Below are 22665 nucleotides of genomic sequence, written 5' to 3' on the forward strand. Positions count from 1 at the left end.
ATGGTACACCGAACCCGCTGTTTGCTATTTTTGTACCAGCCGGCAGCGCCGCAGCACTCCGCTCATCGTTTGTCTTGAACCAGTGGACCATAATTCAAGTTTCAATATTTTCCATCTCCTTTCGGTGAACCCCTAACTCATATCACTTTTTCCTCCTTTTCTTACATTGTTTTTCTTTTGCAGGTGGACAAGACCGTGCTGGGGCTGGCACGGGATGGCACAACGGACTGTTGGAAAGCAATAATTTATCGATTCCAAACCGCCACCCTAAAGTCTAAAGCCTATGAAACCATTAGCTGGCGACTGGTGACAGCGTGATAAGATGTTGTGCAGCGAACAGTTGTGAGCCACCGCAAAGTGGAGCTTGCTAAGAAAGCACTCGGTTGCTCTAACAGGATCGTTCACGCTACAGTAAGTTTTACACCGACGAGTGGAAATCGACAGCAAAAGTGTAATTAACTCATTGACCAACTTACCGTCATCTCGCGCGAGTGAAAGCATCGTCTTTGTGCCATGAAAAGAAGGGATAACTCGTAGCCAGGCGTCTCTGACGTTATTCGCCTTACGAACGTTATGGTTTCTGCGAGCGCTCCGTAGAGAAAAAGAAAAAGGCAGCACGGTGTTAAGAATCCCGGAGCGTAAAACCTAATCTTCTTTCAAGCAATGACTTTGTGGTCGGCTACCCGTGGCAGATCATTGCTGTTCCATTTATGAATGGAGGTGGAGATTTTTTAAAGGCAAACCGAGAAAGCAACCATTTTAGTGTCAGGTGAACGAGATCGTGCTTGTTTTGTGACCGGAAAAGTGAGTTACATTAAGAGTGATTATTAATGTTAAAAGTAATAATTAGTACATGTTGCTGGCACTACTAGCCAAACGAATGCTTCAAGAGTGAATTGTGCTAATGTGCAGTTCGAATAGTACGGGAAGAATGCATCCTATAGGTGGTATTCATTGTGTTAGTGCTGAAGTGTACTGGTTCGTGGAGCGTTGTGCCGAATGATGATGTTGTAAATGAGCAGTAAAGTGATGCAAACATAGCAAAGTGGTGATGGTGAAAATGCGACGAAAAATGAAACGCAACATAGTTAACCAAGCGTTATGTTTGGTCGCGATCAACATTATTATTATTGTGCAATATGCTTCCGGGTTGCAGCAGGCAGCAGTGGATAAGGAAAAACATGGTATGTTTTCAATGCATATTCATTATTATTTATTATTGTATTTTGTTGGAAATACACGTCGTTAGGTGCAACAATGTAGCTAAAAAATCGCAAGTCCTTGTTTATTCGACTATCTATTTTGGTTCTTTTGGCAAACAGTCTATAAACAAACGTTTTATATCTTAAACTCTACACAAACATACCGAGATTGCTCCTCGCCCTTCTTCAGTACTATTTGTACTAGACGTACCACACCACAAGTCATCCACGGCAAAATCTTTCTCGAGTGATAGAACTGTGCAGCAATCGAACAAACAAAAACGCGAAATGTTTGTTGCGGCCCTTCCAATATTCGTTCGTTTGCTCGTTTGTCAGTTTGTTGCTCCGTGTTTGATGAATGAATCAACCGAACGTGTTGAAGTGAAGTGGGATGCTAGCGCCGAGTGTCGTCGGGTAGCTGAAGAAATTGGACGAAAAAAGCTTATCACACACTTGGCCAACAATGATTGATTGAGAACTTGTTGACGTTTCCACGGTGTACTGCCATTCGTAACCCATTCCCTGTAGGTCCTTCCTATGTTGTGCTTCCACGGCTGTGCAGCAGCACTGGGTAGAGTAAACTTTTTTTATTCCTTTCCGGGCAGATCGTTTTCCTTTCCTGGGGCACCTTTTAACCTAGATTTTCTTGTTTGATCCAGCTTTCAGATGCTACGTGGAATTACGGGAAAATACCAACAGACTCAGAGACAGTCATGAACAGAGTTTACCTGGCGGGCGCCTAACGGCTCTGGCATTGGCATGAGCGGTGGGTGGCAAAGAAAAGCTTTTTAAGCATTACTATGCGAATGAACGGAAGTAAAATGAGCTTTTACAAGATTGATTGGAAAGTGAAACCGTATGAAATGGCAACGCAACTGTCTAACTGTTTTGGGGAGCGAATTGTGTACGCTTGTTAAGTCATCGAGATTTTTTTAGATCAATTGGTACGGTGAAATAATGAAAAACAGAAATATTTCATTGTTCAAATCAAAACGGATGAAACACTAGTAGACATTCATAAATGTTTTGCTTTACACCTACGCTCTATCATTCAGAGGCTGAAACTGATATTATATGGTGAACTGGTTAATAAACAATGTTAATGATTGTTTTAATTAATAGACATTTCTTTCTAGTTCACGGTTCGAATATTAATTCCCATTTTGTATTGAAGGTAGAACTGTATGAAACAGTTATCTTTGAAGTAAGATAAAAACATATAAAAGAGGCTATAATTATCACAAACAAAGCTTTCCTTATTAATATCATGTTTACACTTTTCGATAAGTAATCCTGAATAATGCGACTAATACTAACCCACATAAATTTAATGTAGTTAAAATATTTGAAGTGATTTTTTTTCTAAACAAACGCTGAACATGATCAAACATGATCGTTTTACGCAGTTTGCTATGAAAGCCTAAATAAATACAAATAAAAGCAAGATATGATAAGCTGCTGTGCCTAAATACTTAATAGATTTTTTAAATTTCTTCAGCAAACATACCCTCAGAGACTTTTTTTGTTCATACATGGTCTTCAAATTCCTTGAAAATTTTCAAAATTTGAAAATTCCAACTAATGAACTCGGTTGTATTTCATAGGACACAAAGTCGAGTTATATATTTCCTTGCTATTTTTTTGATAAATACATATCCTAGGAAAAATCAAATGATGAAATAAACTGATTGACAGCAATGAACACCTTTACGGTTTAATTTGAAAAGGCTAAGGTTCAGGAAAATTTATAAGGTTATTCAACACTTTCACCTGTTAGAATACAAAACGATTAAGCTACTTCCTTCCGTAAACGTAATCAAAGAAAGGGACACAACAATTCCAATTAGAAACAGACAGAGACAGAGAAAGGATAAAAGCATCAACCAAAAAAGGGTTGAATTACCACAAATTGTCAAAGCATTGGTTGACACTTGAAGCAATTGCTGAGGGGAAGTTTTCACCATTGCCCACCAAATTGCAAAGAGGGAATACGCATAAAGTCAATTAGACACCGTGGGCTAAATCGGAGTTTTAAATTTTTACGACTGTCAAATTTGACCCCGCACACAACGATAGGATGGTGCCACTGCTTCAGTTACGGCCGAAAACCGGGCAGCCATTTGTAAGGTAACGTCAGACGCTACGCCGTCTTTGCACCAACTGTCCTAATTTCTTCGTTCAGCTAATCGCCACGGGACACGATCGAAGGCAGACGAAGATAATGGGAAAGTTAATCTTGACAATTTATATTTACGCACTCTTAACGGTACATAAACGGGCAGAGCTCTGGCCGGGCCACTTCCTTTTTAGGTTATTCCAGCCCGGGAATTTGCGAAAGGGTTAATGAAATCTTCTTAAGAAAAATGAAGATGAAGAAGGTTTTCATTGAGAGTGTATTTGCGTGTTTTTTAATTCTGTTGATTTCTGGGATTTTTGTTTTAGATAGTGTAAAGGAAGATATTACACAATTAGTTATATTAAAAAAAGATAAAATTGATAAACAATAGTTCGTGGATTTAAGGAAAAATATGCCTTAAATAGAGATATAACTATTTTCGAAAGCCTCTCAAATAGTATCTGATTTTGCAAAAATGGTTTATTTGCATACCTTTCTCTATGCAAAAACTTCATACCCGTTGACCGGTACACCGTTGCTCGTCATTTATGGAAGAATAGATTTTTCTGCACATTCTTCACTCGTGCTCGATGAAAGCACTTGAACATTATTATTCTCGACGATTGCTCGTCACTAGCACACTTCCGCAGCTGAGCACAGAACGTTCTGGGAGGCTCACGATGTCGGGAAAGAGGTCACATCCCGGCTCTAACAAAACACGTAAAAGTGTCATCCTCTAGATAGACGCGTGCAGGAGTGATGATGATGATTCTTCACCTGTCACAATATATCCTTATGCATAAGCTTGCATGGACTCGCGCACACGACGTTAGAGTGATGGGATCAGCGTGGGAGCTGAATCCCGGGAAGCCACAGGTTCGCCCTGGCTTCAAACCGAGCAACCCGTGTTTCCGGGCGTCGTGATGAGAAATGAATGTGCCAACCATGACACAGACCTGACCCGCAGCAGGTACCCGGTGTAGCACGGGGGTTGTGGAATGTGGAGACATACATAACAACAGCAAAAAAACACAACTTTTCTTCACTTAACCTCGCAATGCTGTTAGCAGGTTTCATAATTCATCGTAAAACTTGAACTCGGGGCCCTACTTCTCGGATGGTGAGGATGGGCAAAAGTGGGCCGCTGAAAAGCATAACCCTCAGGATAAGCCTCGCGATATGCCCCCCAGCGGAATGGAACCGTTACTGGCAGTGACCATAGCAGGAAGTTTATATCCATCCGGTTATGTCTGCCATATCAACTGGAGTGCCACCTGACGATCATTTTGCCTAACGTAGTTTTCCCGCATTCGTTTACTCCACTCAAGAAGTGGCTCCATTCATCATGCCACCATCAAGCTCAAGGTGGGATGTAGCTGCAGGTCCTTAAGGAAATGGAAATTGCAATCCATGCGATGGTCTCATCGCCAAGCATCCTTGATGCAATGTGTGTGTGTGTGGGTGTTCCGAAGAGCAATGATAAACTATTTATGATAAATGAAGGGTTACCAGGGCCGTATTACCCTTTTGTTCCCGAGCGAATGATCGAAAACTATCATTTTTCGCAAGAAAGGGGAAAACGTATGAAAAAAGCAAAACATATTGAAGTTGTATGAAAATTAGCATTACGTTTTCGGTAAATCGTTTTTATTTACCCTTTCAGCGCAAAAAAAAAAACGTTTTCAAAAAACGTCATTACACAATGGCGTTTCGTCTCGTTGATTGGGATGTAAAATTCAATTCTTGCAAACTCCCATCTGCCAGTTTGCTTGCAAATGATGAAAGTTTAATTTGGCTTTAAACGGAAGTACTTGCTTCAGTGCGTATGTTAGAATTTAAATTATATACTAAATTTCCATCTGACTTCGTGATGGCTATTACCTGCGCTGTACTTCCGCTTGAACCTCCCCGACATTTGTGGCGCCACTCCCCCTGACTCCCTCTATTGCTGCCGGCATCCATTATGCATGACAAAATTAACGTCCCATTCGGCGGGAGCATATTTACTCTGGGTTAATTGATTTGAATTTTGCAATGTGCTCTCGCACCCGTCTCTCGTGGATAATATGCCCGGCGTATGTAAAAGCTCGCCCGTTCTGCATGTAAAATGTACGAGCATGGAGCAAGACTGTGGCGTAAGGATGGAATGAAAGGAGGCACTTCTAGAAGTGACAAGGAATCTTTGTATTGCCAACGCACTATGGCCTCATCGAACGGGGGAACAGGTTGGTCTTCGTTGGCTAAGGTATTGTTAACAAGGCTGTTTCAATTATTAACCGCTTGGCAAGTTGTACGGCAAAGCGGCAGTAGAGCGAGCTTTGGTGGCAGATCTCGACAGGAGTGCTCGTTAGAATGTTGGTGTGCTGGAGTTTGGATGTTTACGACCAACGATGGGTAAAGACTTTAGCAACGACCAGACTCGCGACGTTGGTCTATGCATACGTGCGGTTTCGGTGCGGTCGACCAACTGTCGTACTGACTTTGTCCGGCTCACGTGACTCGGGGCCGGTGGAATCCTTCAGGAAAATGGCGAAGCAGTGTTAGCTTAAGTAATGACAACTATTCACTAACTCGCATAAACAACTGCTGTTAGTTGAATATTAATTTATTGACGCAAGACCTTCCCAGTGACGGCATCTGGCAGTTATTTCCTCGTACCTTGGGTGCATGCCCTTATGTCGAAGGTTAGCGGTCAACCTATTCGGTGAAAGCAAAGCAAGCCACGTTCCGTTTGTCGCAACCATCGGGGAGTAGTTGCTAAGAAGGTATGGAATGTCGTGAAGACATTCTGCTATTTGAATGGAATTACTTACTATGGAGATTTCACTTGCAGGTCTATTATCCAGATTGATTCACAACTTTGATCAGTTGACTGTTAGGACTAAACAGGCTAGTACCTTCAAAAAATTATCTTATTAAATTTTAAATGAAAATACATGAATACATGATTATTTTCAGAAAAACTTTTAAAATTATGCAAATTATAAGATTTTTAACATGCATAAAGAGACAATGTAAAAAAATGAATGGCCAGATTTGGCTACAATTCAATTTAATCATACAAACATAACAACAACTCAATAATGTAACTTATAACCAAGACAGCTATCTACAGCTTATTCAATTGTATAGAGTTTCCAATTTCATCATCCATGGCTAAGTAACTTAAATATGACTAACTGTCATCAATCCAGCGCTAGCCTCAGGATAAAGCATAACCACAAAAAATGCCCGTACAGTCCAACATTCCCTTTGGACTACTCTTATCACTTCAGCACTTGCCAAAAGATGAAATGGGCGACAACATAAAAACAGAAAATCGACTTTTCCATTCCGAAACCAGCGACACACCAAACCGGCAGTAGATGACGGAAATGGAAAAAAATCCCAACTCCGTTTGCCTACTCGGTCGCGATCGGCATAAAGTGTTTCAGCCTCAGACCGACACCGGACGGGACCGGTGGTTTATCTGATACTTTTCAATCAACTTGTGGCAATCCATCTCGATCCGTGTTTCGATCCGCTCTACTGAACGCCATCACTCTCTCTCTCTCTCTCTGTCTGTCTGTTTATTTGAAGCGGTCTCCCATATTTCCATCTTTTTTGCATCTATCAGACTTTCATCTTTCATCAAAGATTTGTGCACCGTGCTGTCGTTTTCCATTACCCCACGGTTCTGTGCCACGTTTTAAGCCATCCATCTTGGGCAAGTATCAACCAGCGTGCGGAAGCAGCGTATCGTTAGCATAAGGTGCACGGTATATAGTGATTGGTATTCCAGTGCTGCAATAATATTCCATACGGTTGATTTTATTGTGCCCGACGAGCGACGCAAAAATGTGGGAGCTTTGTGCGCTTTACGATGCAATGGGGGGTTGAGAGAGGGACAATAAATTATTCTTATTGCGGCTACAGACACATTAAAAGAATAGCGAAGCACTGATATTGAAGATATTAATATTATCATGTCGATTTGTGAATTCTAGCGAGCATGATGCGCTCGTTAAAACAACATGGCGTTTAACCGATAGTGCATGAAAAAGGGGCATGATTTATTCTGTGTTTTACACAACTTGAGATTTATTGCGACACAATATTTATCGCTGATATTATTGTTTAACGTCAATTTGTTGACGTAATATTAAAACTAAAAAAAATGTTACTTGTTTTGTTGTTAGTGTTGTGACCATTTGCAATGCTCCTGTAGTATTTGCCTTTGAAGAACAAAAATTAAGATTTGGGTTCAACTATTCGTGTTTACCAATTTTGAATCCATCAAGTTTTCTCACACCGTGAAATGTATCGCACATCACGGTTTTCGCACTCATTAGGATGCCCACCAAACATTTATTTGTGAAATATTGTGGCAGTATAATCGTAGCCGGTTTATTTAGTGAAACGAAGGTAAAAGCGCTTGGGATCCGGAACGAACAGTCAGCAACAGAAGCAACAACACCTAACAAAAAAAAAAAAACAAGAGCACTAACACTTTACCATCAACCGAGAAGACGAATCCAGCAGCGCCGGGTTTGGCTGCGAGTTGATAAATTTTATGAGGTTAGAAAGTATGCTTTCACCACCACCACCATTTGATGGTATGGACGATTTGCACAGTTGCCCTCAAAGCGTTCGCCCAGCCCTGCCACAAGTGGTACCAATGGTGCCGGAACGGTAGGGTGGGATTATTTTGAAAAGGATTGGATGTTGCTGGCGGCTGTTGATAAACCTTTTCAGCATGCTTTCGGATTTTTCGCGCACGGAAGGTTCCCGGAATGGAAACAGGTGCTAAACCCTCGGCAGTCCCTTTCGCCGGCGGAGATTTATGTGGTGGAGAAGCAAAATTTACTCCACCGGGAGGGAGCAGGGGGAATGGGGGCAGGAGTTTGTAGCGTGTGGGCTTGCAGCGAAAACCATCTTGCAGATTTGCTCCGTGCAAACGGCCACTAAATTACTGGAGGAAGTTAAAAAAAAAACGACAACAACTAACCAAACCCGAACCCTAGCACGAGTGAAAATTTCATTCATTTAAAAATGAGCTAGAAAATGTGTTGTACGGTGATGGATGGGGCTTAGACGAAATATTTCTAATTGCTTTTTCCGAAAGGGCAGCAAGCAACTCGAAACAAGTTGTTGCGAGAAAATTGCTTACATGTAACAAGTTTCAACAACAAGCTACCGGACAAGTTTTCAGTTTACCTTGATTGGTGGGCAATATGTTAGAGCATAATCAAGGGAACACAAATTCTTTTGTCGTGTTGCATTGCTTAAAAGTTTTGTACAAAATTATATTTCAAATCTCACCGTACATTGATTGTTTGTAATTTTCATTTTCACAAAATTTCAAAGCTTACATTCCGACCCTTTTACCTGTGCGGGTCGTGTAATTTAGCGCACTACATATCAATGGCCATACAATACCCATTAATCCAATTTGCCGCTTTCTCAGGCAATCGATAATCGTTTAAATTTTCCATCATGATAAACCCATTCGAATATATGCATACACACCCGCAACACAGGCCTCACCTCACGAGCTAAATTGGTGCTTTTTATTGTGTTATTGTTCTCTCGCTCTATCCTTCTGGTTGCACAATTATGGGAGTGGACGTAGCAACAGCAATATAGTGTGTCGGTTTTCCTTTTTTTCGTTTTTGTTGGTCCCCACTGGTTCTGTCCGGTCGGACCGTTGGGAAGGATGCATTTATTCAAAATACCAATCGATTGCCTACATCGGTGCGATTATTAGTGCACGGTAGTAGTACACCGTGTTTTTGCCGGTGGTCCTGGGGTTGGCGATCTGTTTAAAAAGAGCTAAAAATTCGTCATAATTAAATTACCGATTTTAATCTCTTTTCATTGCGGCATCGATTCGACGAAAAACGGAATACGGTGCTGCACGTTCGCGGTATGCAAAATTGGGCTAGCAGTTTGGCAAGAGCATACGAGGGAAGGCAAACTGAAACGATGGACAAAAACACGAATGAAAGAATTGGTTCATTAAATTTGATGCTGATGAATGCTTTAACAAACAAAAAAACGTGATCACTAAGCAATTATTTATGAAACAGTTTTTAAAGTGCTGTTATGGTCATACGTAATATTAAACGTTGAAATTGGCTGCTAATAGACAAGTATTGATATTGGTTTTCAATCGATCGCATTGCTTTCTGGATTCGTTTCACGATTTTTCGTTTGAATGTAGGACCGGAGCAGGACATTACCCAGTAACGAATTTCTCATATATGGAGCTGTTTCAAAGCAGTTCTTTTGGAACAGCATTTTCAGCATTGACATCATTGCATGACTTTTCGCTCGTATCAAAACATGGTTGACCCTTTTTGAAGTTGCAAAAACTTTTCACATTTTCATTGACATCTTCCAGCGACAGTTATTGAAACATGATTCGCTGTATTGAATTTCATCTTCTTTCATGGTAGAATGTTTCAAGTTTTCATGATATAGCTAATATGTTTGCTTGTCATCGTGCTGCATTCATTGCGAATGAAGTGCTTTCACTAACGTTGTTGCGATTCGAATTTTCTTACATTTTATTTTCGATACATTCTGTTGTGAGGACACAACAGCTTCGACTTTTCCACAAGTTTAGTTCATGGAGCAGCTCCAATCTGCGTTTGCTATTGAATTACTACCAAAAACGAACGAGACAGCCGGAAATGAGAATCAGAATGTGATGGAATTTGTGTAATTTAGAGTATATTCAGTGTTACAACAGTCCCATACAGCACTTGTACACTATTCTAGTACCCATTAGTAGTTGAATGTCTTGGGCAGCAGGAATAAATATTTAAGCAGGAGTAGTATTTAACAGATTTTGCATGAAAATGTTTTTACTACAATTTTATTTAAAAAAAAAAGTGTTTTATTAACTTTATTCGAGCGGTCCCGTAGTACACTTTTCAATTCGAATGTGTTAATAACATGTCCGTCATGGAATCAAATCTCATATGAACCATGCCCCCATACGTAGGACTGGCAATCCTGCTTTGAGTAATTAATTTGCCACAGATAACCAATCCCATTAGTGGAACAGACAGGCCTTGACTAACCGACAACGGTTGTTGCGTCAAATAAGAATAAGAAGAAAAAGATGTTTTACTAAATAAGAAGCCAAGCATTATTCATAATTGTGTATTACAAAAGCGTCAAATATCACGGTCAAAGATGATGGAACAATTAACCAATTTCACTTGACATATTGGGGTAGAACGTTTTGCTTATGAATGGTTTCTTCATATTACATGTGAAATAAAAAATACAGTTCGTGAAGATACACTACATAATTTAGCGCTACATGCACGAGATTGCCAGTACCTGCATAGAGCTGTCTGATTTGAAAGAGACGTACGAAAATCGCAGCCCGGAATCCCATTAAAGTTACACGGCTTTCAGCTGAAGCAACTGCATCTAACTTTCGGACAGCGAGCTTCTGCATTTAGCATCTGCAGTGTTTTGAAACAATCAACCCCCAGGAGTGGAAGTCTTGAGAAGTGATAGAAACCGTGCTTGAATCGAGCTTGACTAAGGGCGAGAAAAAGAGAGATGGAGAGTGCACTGTCGCAGTTTCTCGACTGTAGGATCAGCGGTGTGGGAAAGTTCTCTACAAAAGAATCCTGTGACGGAAGCAAAGTCCTCCAAGTGTGTGGGAGCCGTTGCTTTCATCCGTCCCTTTCGTTTGCTTGCGCATTGCTTGTGGTGGCATCAAAAGATTTTCTTATACATGAGTTTCTTACTTCTGAAATACTTTATCCACGCTTTTCCCTTTTCCCACTCCCGCTTCCCCTTTCCATAGCCATGGTTGCGGAATTGCAATCCTATGTTCCTGATTTCTGCGTGGTGCAGTTGCATTCCTGGCCGTGTACCCGTGTTCATGACCATAAGCCGACAAATGCCAGATTATCAAGCTAATTTAAAATTCATAAAAGTCATAGCGCATCGTAACAACGGAAGAAAGTTGCATCCGGTACAGCGGGCAGTATGCAAGCGTGTGCTAGCTACGATACTGGAGCAAGCTTGTTTTTTTTTTTTTGGGTTGTTGTTGAGCATTACTTTTTCATTCGGTCGGGCAGAGATTATGCATTTCATTTCTTATATGGGTCAGGCTGGGACGGAATGCATCTGTTCTAATACTACTTTCATCTGCGCCTCATTGGTATTATCTGCCTGCTTACTGGCATATGGTTTTAGGATGGGTGGAATCTGTTTTATATTTTTAATATGTGCTTTGATTGCGAAAGGTAAGCGGCACGCTTAGGTCTTGATTGTTGGAACGATCTGAGAATTGTCCTACCCCAGCTTTGCTCTGGCGTAGGCTATCTTGCTTCTAGCGAGTAGTTATGAAGACTTAAATGCTTAGCTCTTGATGAGCTAGTAAGTAGACAGTTGACAGGACACGATTATATTGAATCACCTGTACAAATAATTTGGCAGCATCACTAAATATGTTACATAGTATTATATGTCGTAATCTAAAGATAAGAACAACTACTATGAAGCTCATAAGTACTTTAAACAAGTACGCAAAACTTTGCTTATTTCTTGATCCAGCATTTCCCGTTGAAGTAGAATAAGCGGTACTCTTTGTAATAGAGAGCTTATTTGCGAAAAAGGAATCGTTCCTTTTTTTATCAAATTTGGCAAAGCACTTGACGATGAAATCCTGCTTGAAATAAGCGACTTCAAATCGTCTCTCGACCATCCTCGACAAGAATTAAATCATTTGGTAAATGATGGTAAGTGACTGGTGGTGCAAAATCAGCACCATCGCACGGTAGCAGCACTTCCAAAGTGCTCGAGTTCCGTAATCGAAGTCATTAAAATAATGAGCCCATTTCCGACCATTCATGATGCTGGCTTGGGTGTTACACCGCCCATGCCAGCTGGTGCAGCGCGTAGTCCGGAATCAATGTCATAGCCGTTAAAATTTAGCGATAGCTATGCAAAGCGCTGCCTTTCAGCGACGAAGCTTTGTGAAGTGTAGATGAGTGGCACTTCAAATTGATTTGTTGCACGGTTCAAGGTTGAGTCGTAAAAAACAAAAACAAAAAGAAAATTAGTCTGAAGCATACTTATAAATGGAATATGCGATTTACATTCACTTGAAAAAGTAAGGCAGAACAATTTGATGTAAAGCATAGTAAAGAGATGGAAAAATAAGTAATTTAAACAATCATATTACTTAAATAAAAAAACAAACGATCATTTAACAGAAAAAATCCCCAATATGTTAATACCATTTGCCACGAAACGACTTCGACACATGAAACTAATTCCACAATTCTCACTATCACTATATATGGCGTGCTAATCTACCAGCTAACTACTTTAATTTGCTCTCACACAAGCGCATCTAACGATATACCACATTTCGGCCACCAACTGTGCAAGGTGTCGTCGGTAGTGTGCGGCTCAGCACCGTTTGCAATTATCACAGTTGTGAAAATTTCGTCAACATTCAACTTAAAATCGATGGGCTGTTGCGATTAAAAAGCAGTTACGCTTTCGTCGTTTCGGTTTTTTTGCTGGTTTTGTTTTAGTGGCCCTTATTCGAGATCGCTTTTACACCTGGTTTCCTAAAAGCTAAAAGTTACCAAACACCGTATACGGCAGCCGATCCATACACGGGAAAGGAATAAAAAGCGAACAGCACGAATCGTAACGAAAAGTTAACTCCATCGGTGTCAAGGGAGTGACAGTTTGGACGATGCACCGGGTATCGTTACAGCCACCCCTTGGGTGTATGCACTTTTTTATGTATATTTTTGTCGCTAACCTTGCCCACCTCCCTCTTAGTTTGGCGGAGGACTGGTGCAAATAGAAAACGATATGAGAAAAGTTTCACAAACGGTCGTAAGGAGATGCTCAACCGTCTCCGTGCCAGTACGGGGCCACTGCAACTGCTGGCGAGGCGCTGAGCAGCATTCGCCAAACGAAATTACCTGTGCTTTGTGGGATTGTGCCAGGAATGTGACGAAACTCCGTTTGGTTGGCCCGGTTGGCTCGTAGGACGAAGTTTAGCAAATATGATTTCACACTCGATTGAGTAAACCAACCGAGCTGTCTGTTTCGGAACAGTGCCGCGGCGGAGTGATTCTCTGCTCGGTGGCGCTGAACCCTGCCTGGTCCTTGCCAAGACGGGGCAAGATGGAATGCCATTCCGTCAGCCAGCCGGTTGGGTCGAATGTGACAACGAGCTGTGCTACAAAAAAACGGGCTTCGATGACGATCTCAAAAATAGGACAATCGGTTGCGGTGCCAAACCGCAACGAGCTTGCTCTAGGGGAGGTGCGAACGTCTAACCGAAAATGTGGTCTGCATTCTTTCTTATTCAATAGCGTTCACGTGACCAGACTGTGGATTTGAATTTTTAAAATGGATGCACTTTTGATAAAGAAATAATTACTCATTGAAAGTTGTTGCGCAAGTGTGTTGGTTCTTAAGCCAAATTTAATTTTTATGTTATAACACTTTGCGAACAGGATGGAATTTTTACTTACTCAATAAAATGAAGCATTGTAAATCTAACATAAAGATTTCGCAATGTATGGTATAGTTTACACCATTCACTCTTTTTCAGTTGGCAAAAGTGCAATTTTCTCCAAATGAACGAAAAAAGTTCTTGCACTCAATCGCACGCAGAACGAAGCGCACGAGATTTGGCAGCCCAGAAACCTGCTGCGACGGTTGAAAGAAAAAAACAGAGCGGTTTAGTTTATACATTTTTATATGAAGAAGCATTCGAGAGGAACTCTTGCTTTTCCACTCTTGCATCGTATTCGATGATAAAACGTTCGCTTTGTACTTGTCAAGTTGAAGAAATGGAGGAATATTTTACGAAACTGGTACCCGCCACTCAAGACCAGCGCGCACACTAGCCCGTAGTGTTCAACTGTGCTCCCGCCGCCGTCTGCCTGCAGCTGAAAACTTGTGAGGCCAGCGTAGCGCAAATGATTGACGATGCTTTTACGCTTTTTGACGTATCCTTCCACCACGGGTATGGGTTTTTTCTCTCTCTTCATTTCCATCCAATACTGCATCATACACACACACACACACCCATGTGCTCTTGTATACGCTATAGCTCCCGGGGCTTTTTGCAAATATCCAATTTTACCATACCCGGTTCGACCCGAACTGTGAGCGGATGACAGATCGGAGGGGAGAAGACTCCTGAAAAGTGGCACAGCGTACTGCAATATAGCAGTGGAGAAATCATTTCGCAGAAATAGCTCTTCGCTCTGTATCGATATAAAACATGAACCCCAATAGGTTTATGGCCGATTTCGTCCGGGACAACTGTTCACAGAAAACGCTTTGAAGATATCGTCCACCACCGCCCCAAAATACCCGCCCGTGTCGTACATGATTATGACCATCAATCGAACATTGAACAGCTGGAATCCATTTCTCGTTGTGTGTACAGCCGAATGGAAGAAATGTAAGCGCATTGTTAGGAGCGTGCAATCGTTTAGGGATCGGTTTTTACCATTTTTACCGTAAAAATAATAAAATGTCTATTGAATCGTACGATTTTTATTCGGACAATAATGCTTGGGAAAGTATTTGATACGATGGCTCGGTTTCGGAAGGTTATAAAACACACCGATAAAGCGATGAAAACTTTGCATATTTTATGTTACGATAGAGCCAAATCCAAACCAAATATGGTAATATTTCAAAACATTTTGCATACCGCTTTGAAGAATTGCAATACGGCCAGATTCACAAACTGCGATGGTTTTGGTAGAATTGTCATTCGATCGAGTCTGCCGCTCATCAACAAGTTCGTCAAATGTTAATGCTGTCACTGACTCATTGCTTCAAACCAAGCTTGTACGCCGTTCCCTAGCCGTAAGCCATATTTGCTGTCAGCAGTGTGATTGGAATTCAAATCCTGGATTTCATTTCCACTGACTATTTAAGCACAGTGCGTCACAGCTTACCGTTCACTAACACTATTATAAGCCAATCAAATTCAGTACTCTCTTATCAGTGCAAACTTTTCCATCTTGCCTGCCACCAGATGTGAGCAGCGTGGCCGTATGTGAGCTGCCTCGGTTGCATCACGTGCCGCTCGGAACGGGGCTTCCACAGCCCGGAAACAGTTGCTGTGGCTCCCTTCAGAACTTGATCCTCAACACTTCCTGATTAAAGCCAAAGGCGTCAATCAGACGAGATACGGACACTTGCCGGTACAGCACGGGTAGTACGTTTCGATTTGGTGCTTGGTGCTTGTACCCGGGTACAAATTAAGGACCCACTGTCGGCACTACTTCCACTTGCAGTCGACCAAGGGCGTTGCTTCTTACCAGCGGTTCCACATCAAACCTCTCAGCCACAATCGGCACACTACTATCGTGTCTAATCCTCGAGGCAATAAAGAAACACTACCACCCGTCCCGTCCTCCCATCATCAGCATCATCATCAGCATGCAGGCTTATCTACGTAGGAAGCGCTCTGTCCGAATTTATTCGGAATGCCATAGCGCTTTTGTGTGCTTCGGTCTTGCCGTGTGCTTTCGTTCTTCCTTCGGGCGCTAGAAATAGTATGGAATGTTACTGGTACATCTTTTCACCTTCCTCCACTCTCCCTTTCCCTGTTGCCAGCGCGGGTTTTGCACAGAACCAGTACCAGTTCATTTGGAGTTATTAGAGTGAAGAACTAGAAAAGGATCCTTCTAGCAAATGGGAGGCTAAAGAAAGGAAATAATTAAAAGATAACTTTCACCCAAATTGAAGCAAGTGCATGCCCGGGAGCAAATTAATCTTGCCGCAAAGAATTGTGATGAGCATAGGCCCTGGCTGGCCGGATGGGCTCGGTTGCACAGTTGCCCGTTCCCAAGGCGGTGAATGAAACGAGAGACGAGAAAAAAAAAAACAAACACCACCCCCTCGAGAAACTGACCAATGATTAAGCCAGGCCGTTCAAGTACGGCCGTAACGGCCGGCCCTTGCTGAAAGTGTGTTCCATCATTTGGCAAGCAAATGGCCATCCAAACGCTAGAACCGTTCTGTTGCGCTCCTTGTTTCTACGTGCGTTTGAAGTTAAACCACCACCACCGGCCAAACAGGCAGTTGTGAGGACACCAAGCAACGAGCGTACGCATAAAGATGTTTGCTCCCTGCTTACTATCCGTCCAACTTCCTGTGCGTACGAATTCCATCAGTTTTGCGCGCTGAAAACATTCCGGACCTGCTCGTTCCATCACCGGGTTTTTGCTTTTACATTGCTGTCAATCGGAACACTCACTCGGCCGGAAAATCGTGCCAGTCATTGCGATTGAGCAAAGATTTTGTTTTTCGCTCTGCGCGTCGCTTCTTGCTTCGTCGTTAAAATACGCTACCCATCTCCCGAGCCCTACCAGTAGTTACATTTCACTCCGACTGGGTTTAGTTTGGGCAAAATCAAACCAAGCGTCGCACGAACATCTTGCCTAGGGTTTTGCTGTATTTAAGATGTAAACTCTGTGCGAGCATCACACGCACACTGGAGATGCGGCGCTGTGACATGCAGCTAGAAAAAGAATGTCCCTTTTAGGCAGCTTCCAGATTGCTGACAAATTTTATGACAGATTGTTTCCATCGTAAGATTGAACGATCATTTTCGATTTAATCAGAGATTTGCCAGAGCATCACTCTTCTAGAGCAAACTAGGTTGTATGAAATGGGAATAGATTTTACCAAGTTTCATAGAGCAGCAAGCGAATGGCAACGCTTGAAATAGCACACCAAAAATATGCTGCCACTCATAGATACCGATTGTTCGAGCCAGGCTTTTTGTGTGAATTTTCCTAGCCAATAATCATTATGGCCCGAATCGGATCCCTTAGCTATGGTTGCGGTTTCCGTTCTGTGCCCGAACGCTGGCAGCAGTGAAAATATTCATTACAATTACACCGAACTGAAGAGTGGGCCTTTGATTAATGAACAGTGATTAAATTGGTTCGGGCGGAGCACTGTTACGTGACAGCACATTCTACCGAAACGGACGGCATGATATCTCTGTGCCATAATTCGGTTTCGGCGCTTATTAAGCATTTACTGCGAAAATCACATAATGTGCTTTTTGCTAATTGAATATTTTTTGCCACGTAGATAACACTGGCTGGAAATCGGTAGCTACTGTGCTGTTTCTAAATGGCAAGGCTTTCTAATTTCATTTTAGTTGTTTTCGTTTATCAAAATTTGATGTCCTTGGTTCGTACAGGAATTATCCAACAAATCACATCAATGTTAATCAATACGCCCATATTCAAAACCTTGCAGCATCACCCACCCACCCAGCAAACGATGGTATCGAGTGTGTACTGTTGCGAGCCTTCAAAAACACACATTTGCCAACCGCCGACATCGTTGCGTTCGCTATCGATCGAACTGTCTCGAAGAACAATAGCGTCAAACCAGAAATTGACAAATGACATTCTTTCCACAACCGAGCCCAACGAGAAGCGGAAACATTCCTCTGTTCCGAGGAGCGGCTGGATGGTGGGTGAATTTGCACCGTTCCGGCAGCGTGACCGCCCGACCAGCCAGCCAACCAGCACAGGGCAGGGTGGCACAATTTGGACTCTTAATAAAGATTCATTACTTTGATAATCAATATTTATATTTAATGGTCAGTTTCGAATTAATGACATCTAATTAATTATGTCCAACACCAACGCACGGGACCGCGCGCCACAAACAGCGTGCGGCCGTGGTAAAGCATATTGAGCAGTTTGCTGAAGCAGTAGCAGCAGCAGCAGCAGCAGCATGGCAGAAACCATTCGTGCGTGGCACGGGCCTGCAGGAATTCATTACGCAGCACTACAATGCAGTTTTCCGGTCGGGCGAATAAACATAATTTTGAGCGGAATTGTCTTGCCTTGTCGGACGCCGAAAGACATGTGCTGTGTGCCGTAATTTTGCGAACCATTTTATGATTTGATTGCTGCGCGCTTCGGTGGAAAGCGGGTGTATCGTTAATGAGATAAATTTGAAAATCAAACCAAAGTATTAACAGATACATTAATTAGTCACTAGCCACTGGGTTGGGAAGTGAGTGTCTATCTTTTCAGTAAAGCATGCTTGATTTTGCAATATTTCATAATATAGCAAACATTAATTTGATGAACTAAATACATGCAAACAGAAATGAAAAAGAAAATAAAATAAAATGTGTTTAGTTCATCTAATTAATGTTTGCTATCTGATGAAATATTGGAAAATCAAGCATGCTTTACTGAACAGCACAAACACAACTCACTTCCCACAAACATAATATGTTACAATATTGTATAAATTACATTGAAGTGGTAGTGAGTTCTTAGCAAAAGACAAACATTTAAGAACTCTTTTATTCCCTTCTAATCTGCAAACCAGAAACAGAATCTGACAAAAGCCATGCAGTATTTCAGAGCCACATAATCATATTCTTCGATATTTTGCATACGTTATCAACCGCACCGTACAGATTGGTTTCCGCTAGAGCGATGTCTTGCACGATCCATTTAAATGTGTGTCCCAAGGCAGGGTAGGCTTATCGAGGGGTATTAAGGACATTTTTTTACTCATGTTTGGTCACTTTACAAATCAGAGATGATGGGTTCGTGTAGGTTTATGCAGAGGCAAATATTTGTAAAATTTTGTTTGTGAACGAATCATTTCTATTTAAGCTGAAGTTGGGACTGGTTCGGAGTTGAAACAGATCATGTTAAGTATGTTTTCTTTTGTAAACCTTTGAGACAAATTTAACTAACATACCAGTACATTTTACTTTTGATATAACTAAACTATACTTTCATCTCAACATGTCTGATTGAAAAAATCCAACATAATTTCAGCTTGTGTATTTTAGCCACATTAATAGCTAGTATTAGCATTAGTATTTTTTGAAAAGGCTATAACCTTCCAATCGGTATTCGCGTTTGTCTTTCTCCCAAGAACTCTAAAATTAACCGTTTTTTTCGTGCCATTCGTCAGAGAGAAAGGTATCAACTCGGTCATGTTCATCTATCTGCCAAAGGAACTTGAACCAAACAACCCGAAGCTAAGGTTAGATTTCTTATCATTATTGCTAGCATTGTCGACGCTGGTAAGTGTATCGCATTTGCCGATCATTTGCCAAAGGCTACCCATAACGATGATGCTGCACAAGGTTATACGAGGCAAGAACCCTTTTCGAAACCCTGCGGGAAGATTGACCGGAATAAAGACCGGAATAAACCTTGCCTGTGACGCGCTCGGGCGGCTGAATAGCAAAATGATCAGCGCACAACAGCCTGCAACAACAAAAAAGGAGCAGGGAAAGTCACTCAACAGCACCGGTCCGGGGTAAAATATGTGTATGTTGTGCTCGTTCAATGAACCATGAAACGAACCAAAAACCTTCCCCCCGACCCCTGTTTCGTGATAACGTGCCTGGTGAAGGATAGTGATAGTACTTTTGCAGCCTGCTTCCTGGTTGCCTACTTGTAACGTTTGCCCCGAAGGCTGCACAGTTCGGGGAACTATCGGGAAAACGCAAACCTAGCAAGTCAGGCAAGACGAAGCAAGCAAAAAAAAATATACGAACGACAGAATATGTGAGTGAGCTTACGTGCCAAGCACTATTAAATTTAATGGTGCTTAATAGAATGAGGATTAAAATTTAATGAAAGTGGAGATACACATTGTGCTCGCCGTCAAGTAGCGGAGCGTGCCGTGAAGCCTTTTTCGCGTCCATTAGCCGAGACGTGCGATTTGGCGGCGGTCGAGTGAGATCTCCTTGGAAGCTTTACAGCCCGTGCCGTGTTACTGGCGTGCTACACAGTTCATTGCCTAAGAGCTCCCTGCTGGTACTTGTGATTCCTATCTTCCGCTCATTTGCCCGTGGCCGAATTGGCCGAACCATCGATGGGGTTGGGCAGGGGAAGCTTGACGGTGATCCATCCACCACTTTGATGCTAATGATTATTGAAGATGGCGTTGTTTCTGGTTAATTTTACGGGCAGAGAGATCAGCGTAAAAGTAGCAGCAAACCAACGAAAGAAAAAAAATCCCTCCAGAACTCACCCAAACCCAAAGGCAGCTGTCTCTCTCGACATCTGATTGAGCTCATGTGGTGCCTAAAGCCACACTGAACAACCAAAAAAAAACTGACGGCAAGGAAAACTGGCGTTAATCTCACCAAGCAAAGTAGTGTAGTCATGCCGAAACGTTCGAAGAGTCCTATGAAGTCGACTGGTCGTGCTGTGATGCATAATACAGGCGGCACCGTAGTGGAAGGCGAAGCAACGCGAGGACGTGTTGGCCAAATGGCCGTTAAACATAATGATAATTAATAAAGCCATAATTGGTTAAGATTGCGAATTAAGATCGGCATGAAATGATGACAATAAATTGTCCGTTTAATTAAAAGTTTAACAAAAACTTTGCTCAATCTGTGCAGCTCGAGTGGGCTTCGCGGGCGGTAGAAGAAGTAATAAACGTGTTCCGACATCTTTTTGACCTTGCATGGTTCTTGGAAGAAAGATTAACGTGGTGGAGTCAAAATAAGACTAATGGGTTTTTTTTATTCAGAAGGGAGACTATTTTTTATTCAAAGATGCAATTATAGTAAGAATTTAAAAATTCTTTGAATGATGTAACGGGACTTTCCAAATAAAATGCTGTAAAAGTCTTTATAGAAAAAAAAAACATCTTAAACAAGTCTGAAAACAAGATGTAATCAAAATGATGCTAGGTAAACAGAGGCCCACTTCACTAAGACATCAAGCGATTGAGAAATATTACTTCACACATCCTCCTCGCGGGTAACATGTCAAGATCCAATGTTTTACAACAAATAAATGACTCTGAAAAGTGTGTTGAAGAAGCTTTCCGGTTCGCTCTCTCACTTTTCAAGTGCCGGTCACATCCACAGCAGCAGTGTTTCAATAGATATATGATGCTTTGAAGTGTTTTTCTCCGGCACCGACCGATGTTTGTCTTGTGTGGGCAAAATAACAAGAAAAAAAAACCCAACACCATCCACAACGGCCCACGAGAGCAATAAAGGAACAAAACCAGAACCAACAAAACACTACACACAATTCAGCCGGGCACTAGTGCGCCCAGCTCTCTGCGTATCCTAGTGTGTGTGTGCGTGTGTGTGTATGTGTGTGTACGTAGCAGCACCATGTCATTTGTAGTGCTGATAGACTTATATGCCTGGCCGACACGATACGTGGTGTCAATGATGATGATGGCGAAGCATTTGCACTTCTACCACCATTCCAAGCATCGACACGGCAATAACAATAACAATCACTTCATATTGGGTGCCTGTGGAACCTGGGAAGGAGGTGGATAGGCTCACCCCGCTCGCCCGCCAGTCACTCGGCCGCACTCAGATTGCTCCGGTGCTGAGTTGACTAAAACGATGAGCGCCTCCATCCATCCAGGCGCAGTAGATACGGTTCCGCCAGGATCTAGTCTTGCAGGACAGGACCGGGGGCCGACTTCCGGATGTGTGTTTTTATTTCCTTGGACATTGCTTCCGACCAAAACAAAACGAAACGAAAAAAAAAACAAGCTAGGAGGAAAATAAAAGCCCCACAAGAAACGGGAATGGAAATGTTTCGTGCCAAAGCGATGCCGTACGATGAAAAATAACAGAAACATCAACGGCTGTACGGAAAGGCCTGCCAAGAAGGCCTGCAAATAACGTTGCGTTTCCGTTTTCTACCACCATCACCAATGCCCGTTTTGGGGGGGCGGTGGGAATTCGCCCGCTCGAACCATAATCATAAATTGTCGATCGTTATTGAAAAATAAATATTGGAATATAATAACGGGCCCACTTCTGGGCCCGATTACTGCACCGAATAGCCTGGTCGGTAGGTGTTGGGGGGGGGGGAGAGAAAAGGGCAGTGAATATTGTGTCGCTCGAGTGCTAAGTGATGGGTGAAGCTCTGTTGGGGGAAACAGGCCTGGGCAGGAAGTTGCTCCTTTCATCCGAGCTCCCTTCATCGGGCAGCGGACCAGAAACCAACTCGTCTTCTATTTTTAGGGTGCTGAGACACCGTAATGATGCGAGCACGGGGTGGGAGGTGGTGTGGGGTACGGCTCGTGCTCATGATAATCATTTTTCTTGTAAAAAGGATGTTTTTATTGTGTTCGATTATGAGCGCAAAGTTATGGGCGATGTTTTTGGGGGCCTCCCCCTCGTATCGTTTTGGTAAGTGGCTGTCCCTAACAACGGTCGGTGCATACCGTAAATGGGTCCAATAAACTTCCATTCCAGGTACGACCGATATACCACCGTAAGTGACAAATTCTGCGTAAACCGAGGCAAGTAAATTAATTGTCACTTTGGGGAGCTTAATGTAG

At 42.3% G+C, this 22665-nt stretch overlaps 1 protein-coding gene across 8 annotated transcripts in view; it reads left to right on the forward strand.

Moving 5' to 3' along the window:
• The window catches only part of LOC121595989 (neural cell adhesion molecule 1-like), a 202690-nt gene that overhangs the window by 54224 nt on the left and 125801 nt on the right, over positions 1–22665 (forward strand). For all 8 annotated transcript variants that reach the window (XM_041920513.1, XM_041920514.1, XM_041920507.1 and 5 more), the window contains exon 3: positions 184–1184. In XM_041920513.1, coding sequence (XP_041776447.1) covers positions 1052–1184 — 133 coding nt within the window. In that variant the 5' untranslated portion in view covers positions 184–1051. The remainder of the gene's footprint in view (positions 1–183; positions 1185–22665) is intronic.

This window comes from Anopheles merus, chromosome 3R, assembly GCF_017562075.2.
Source record: "Anopheles merus strain MAF chromosome 3R, AmerM5.1, whole genome shotgun sequence".
Classification (NCBI taxonomy): Eukaryota; Metazoa; Arthropoda; class Insecta; order Diptera; family Culicidae; genus Anopheles; species Anopheles merus.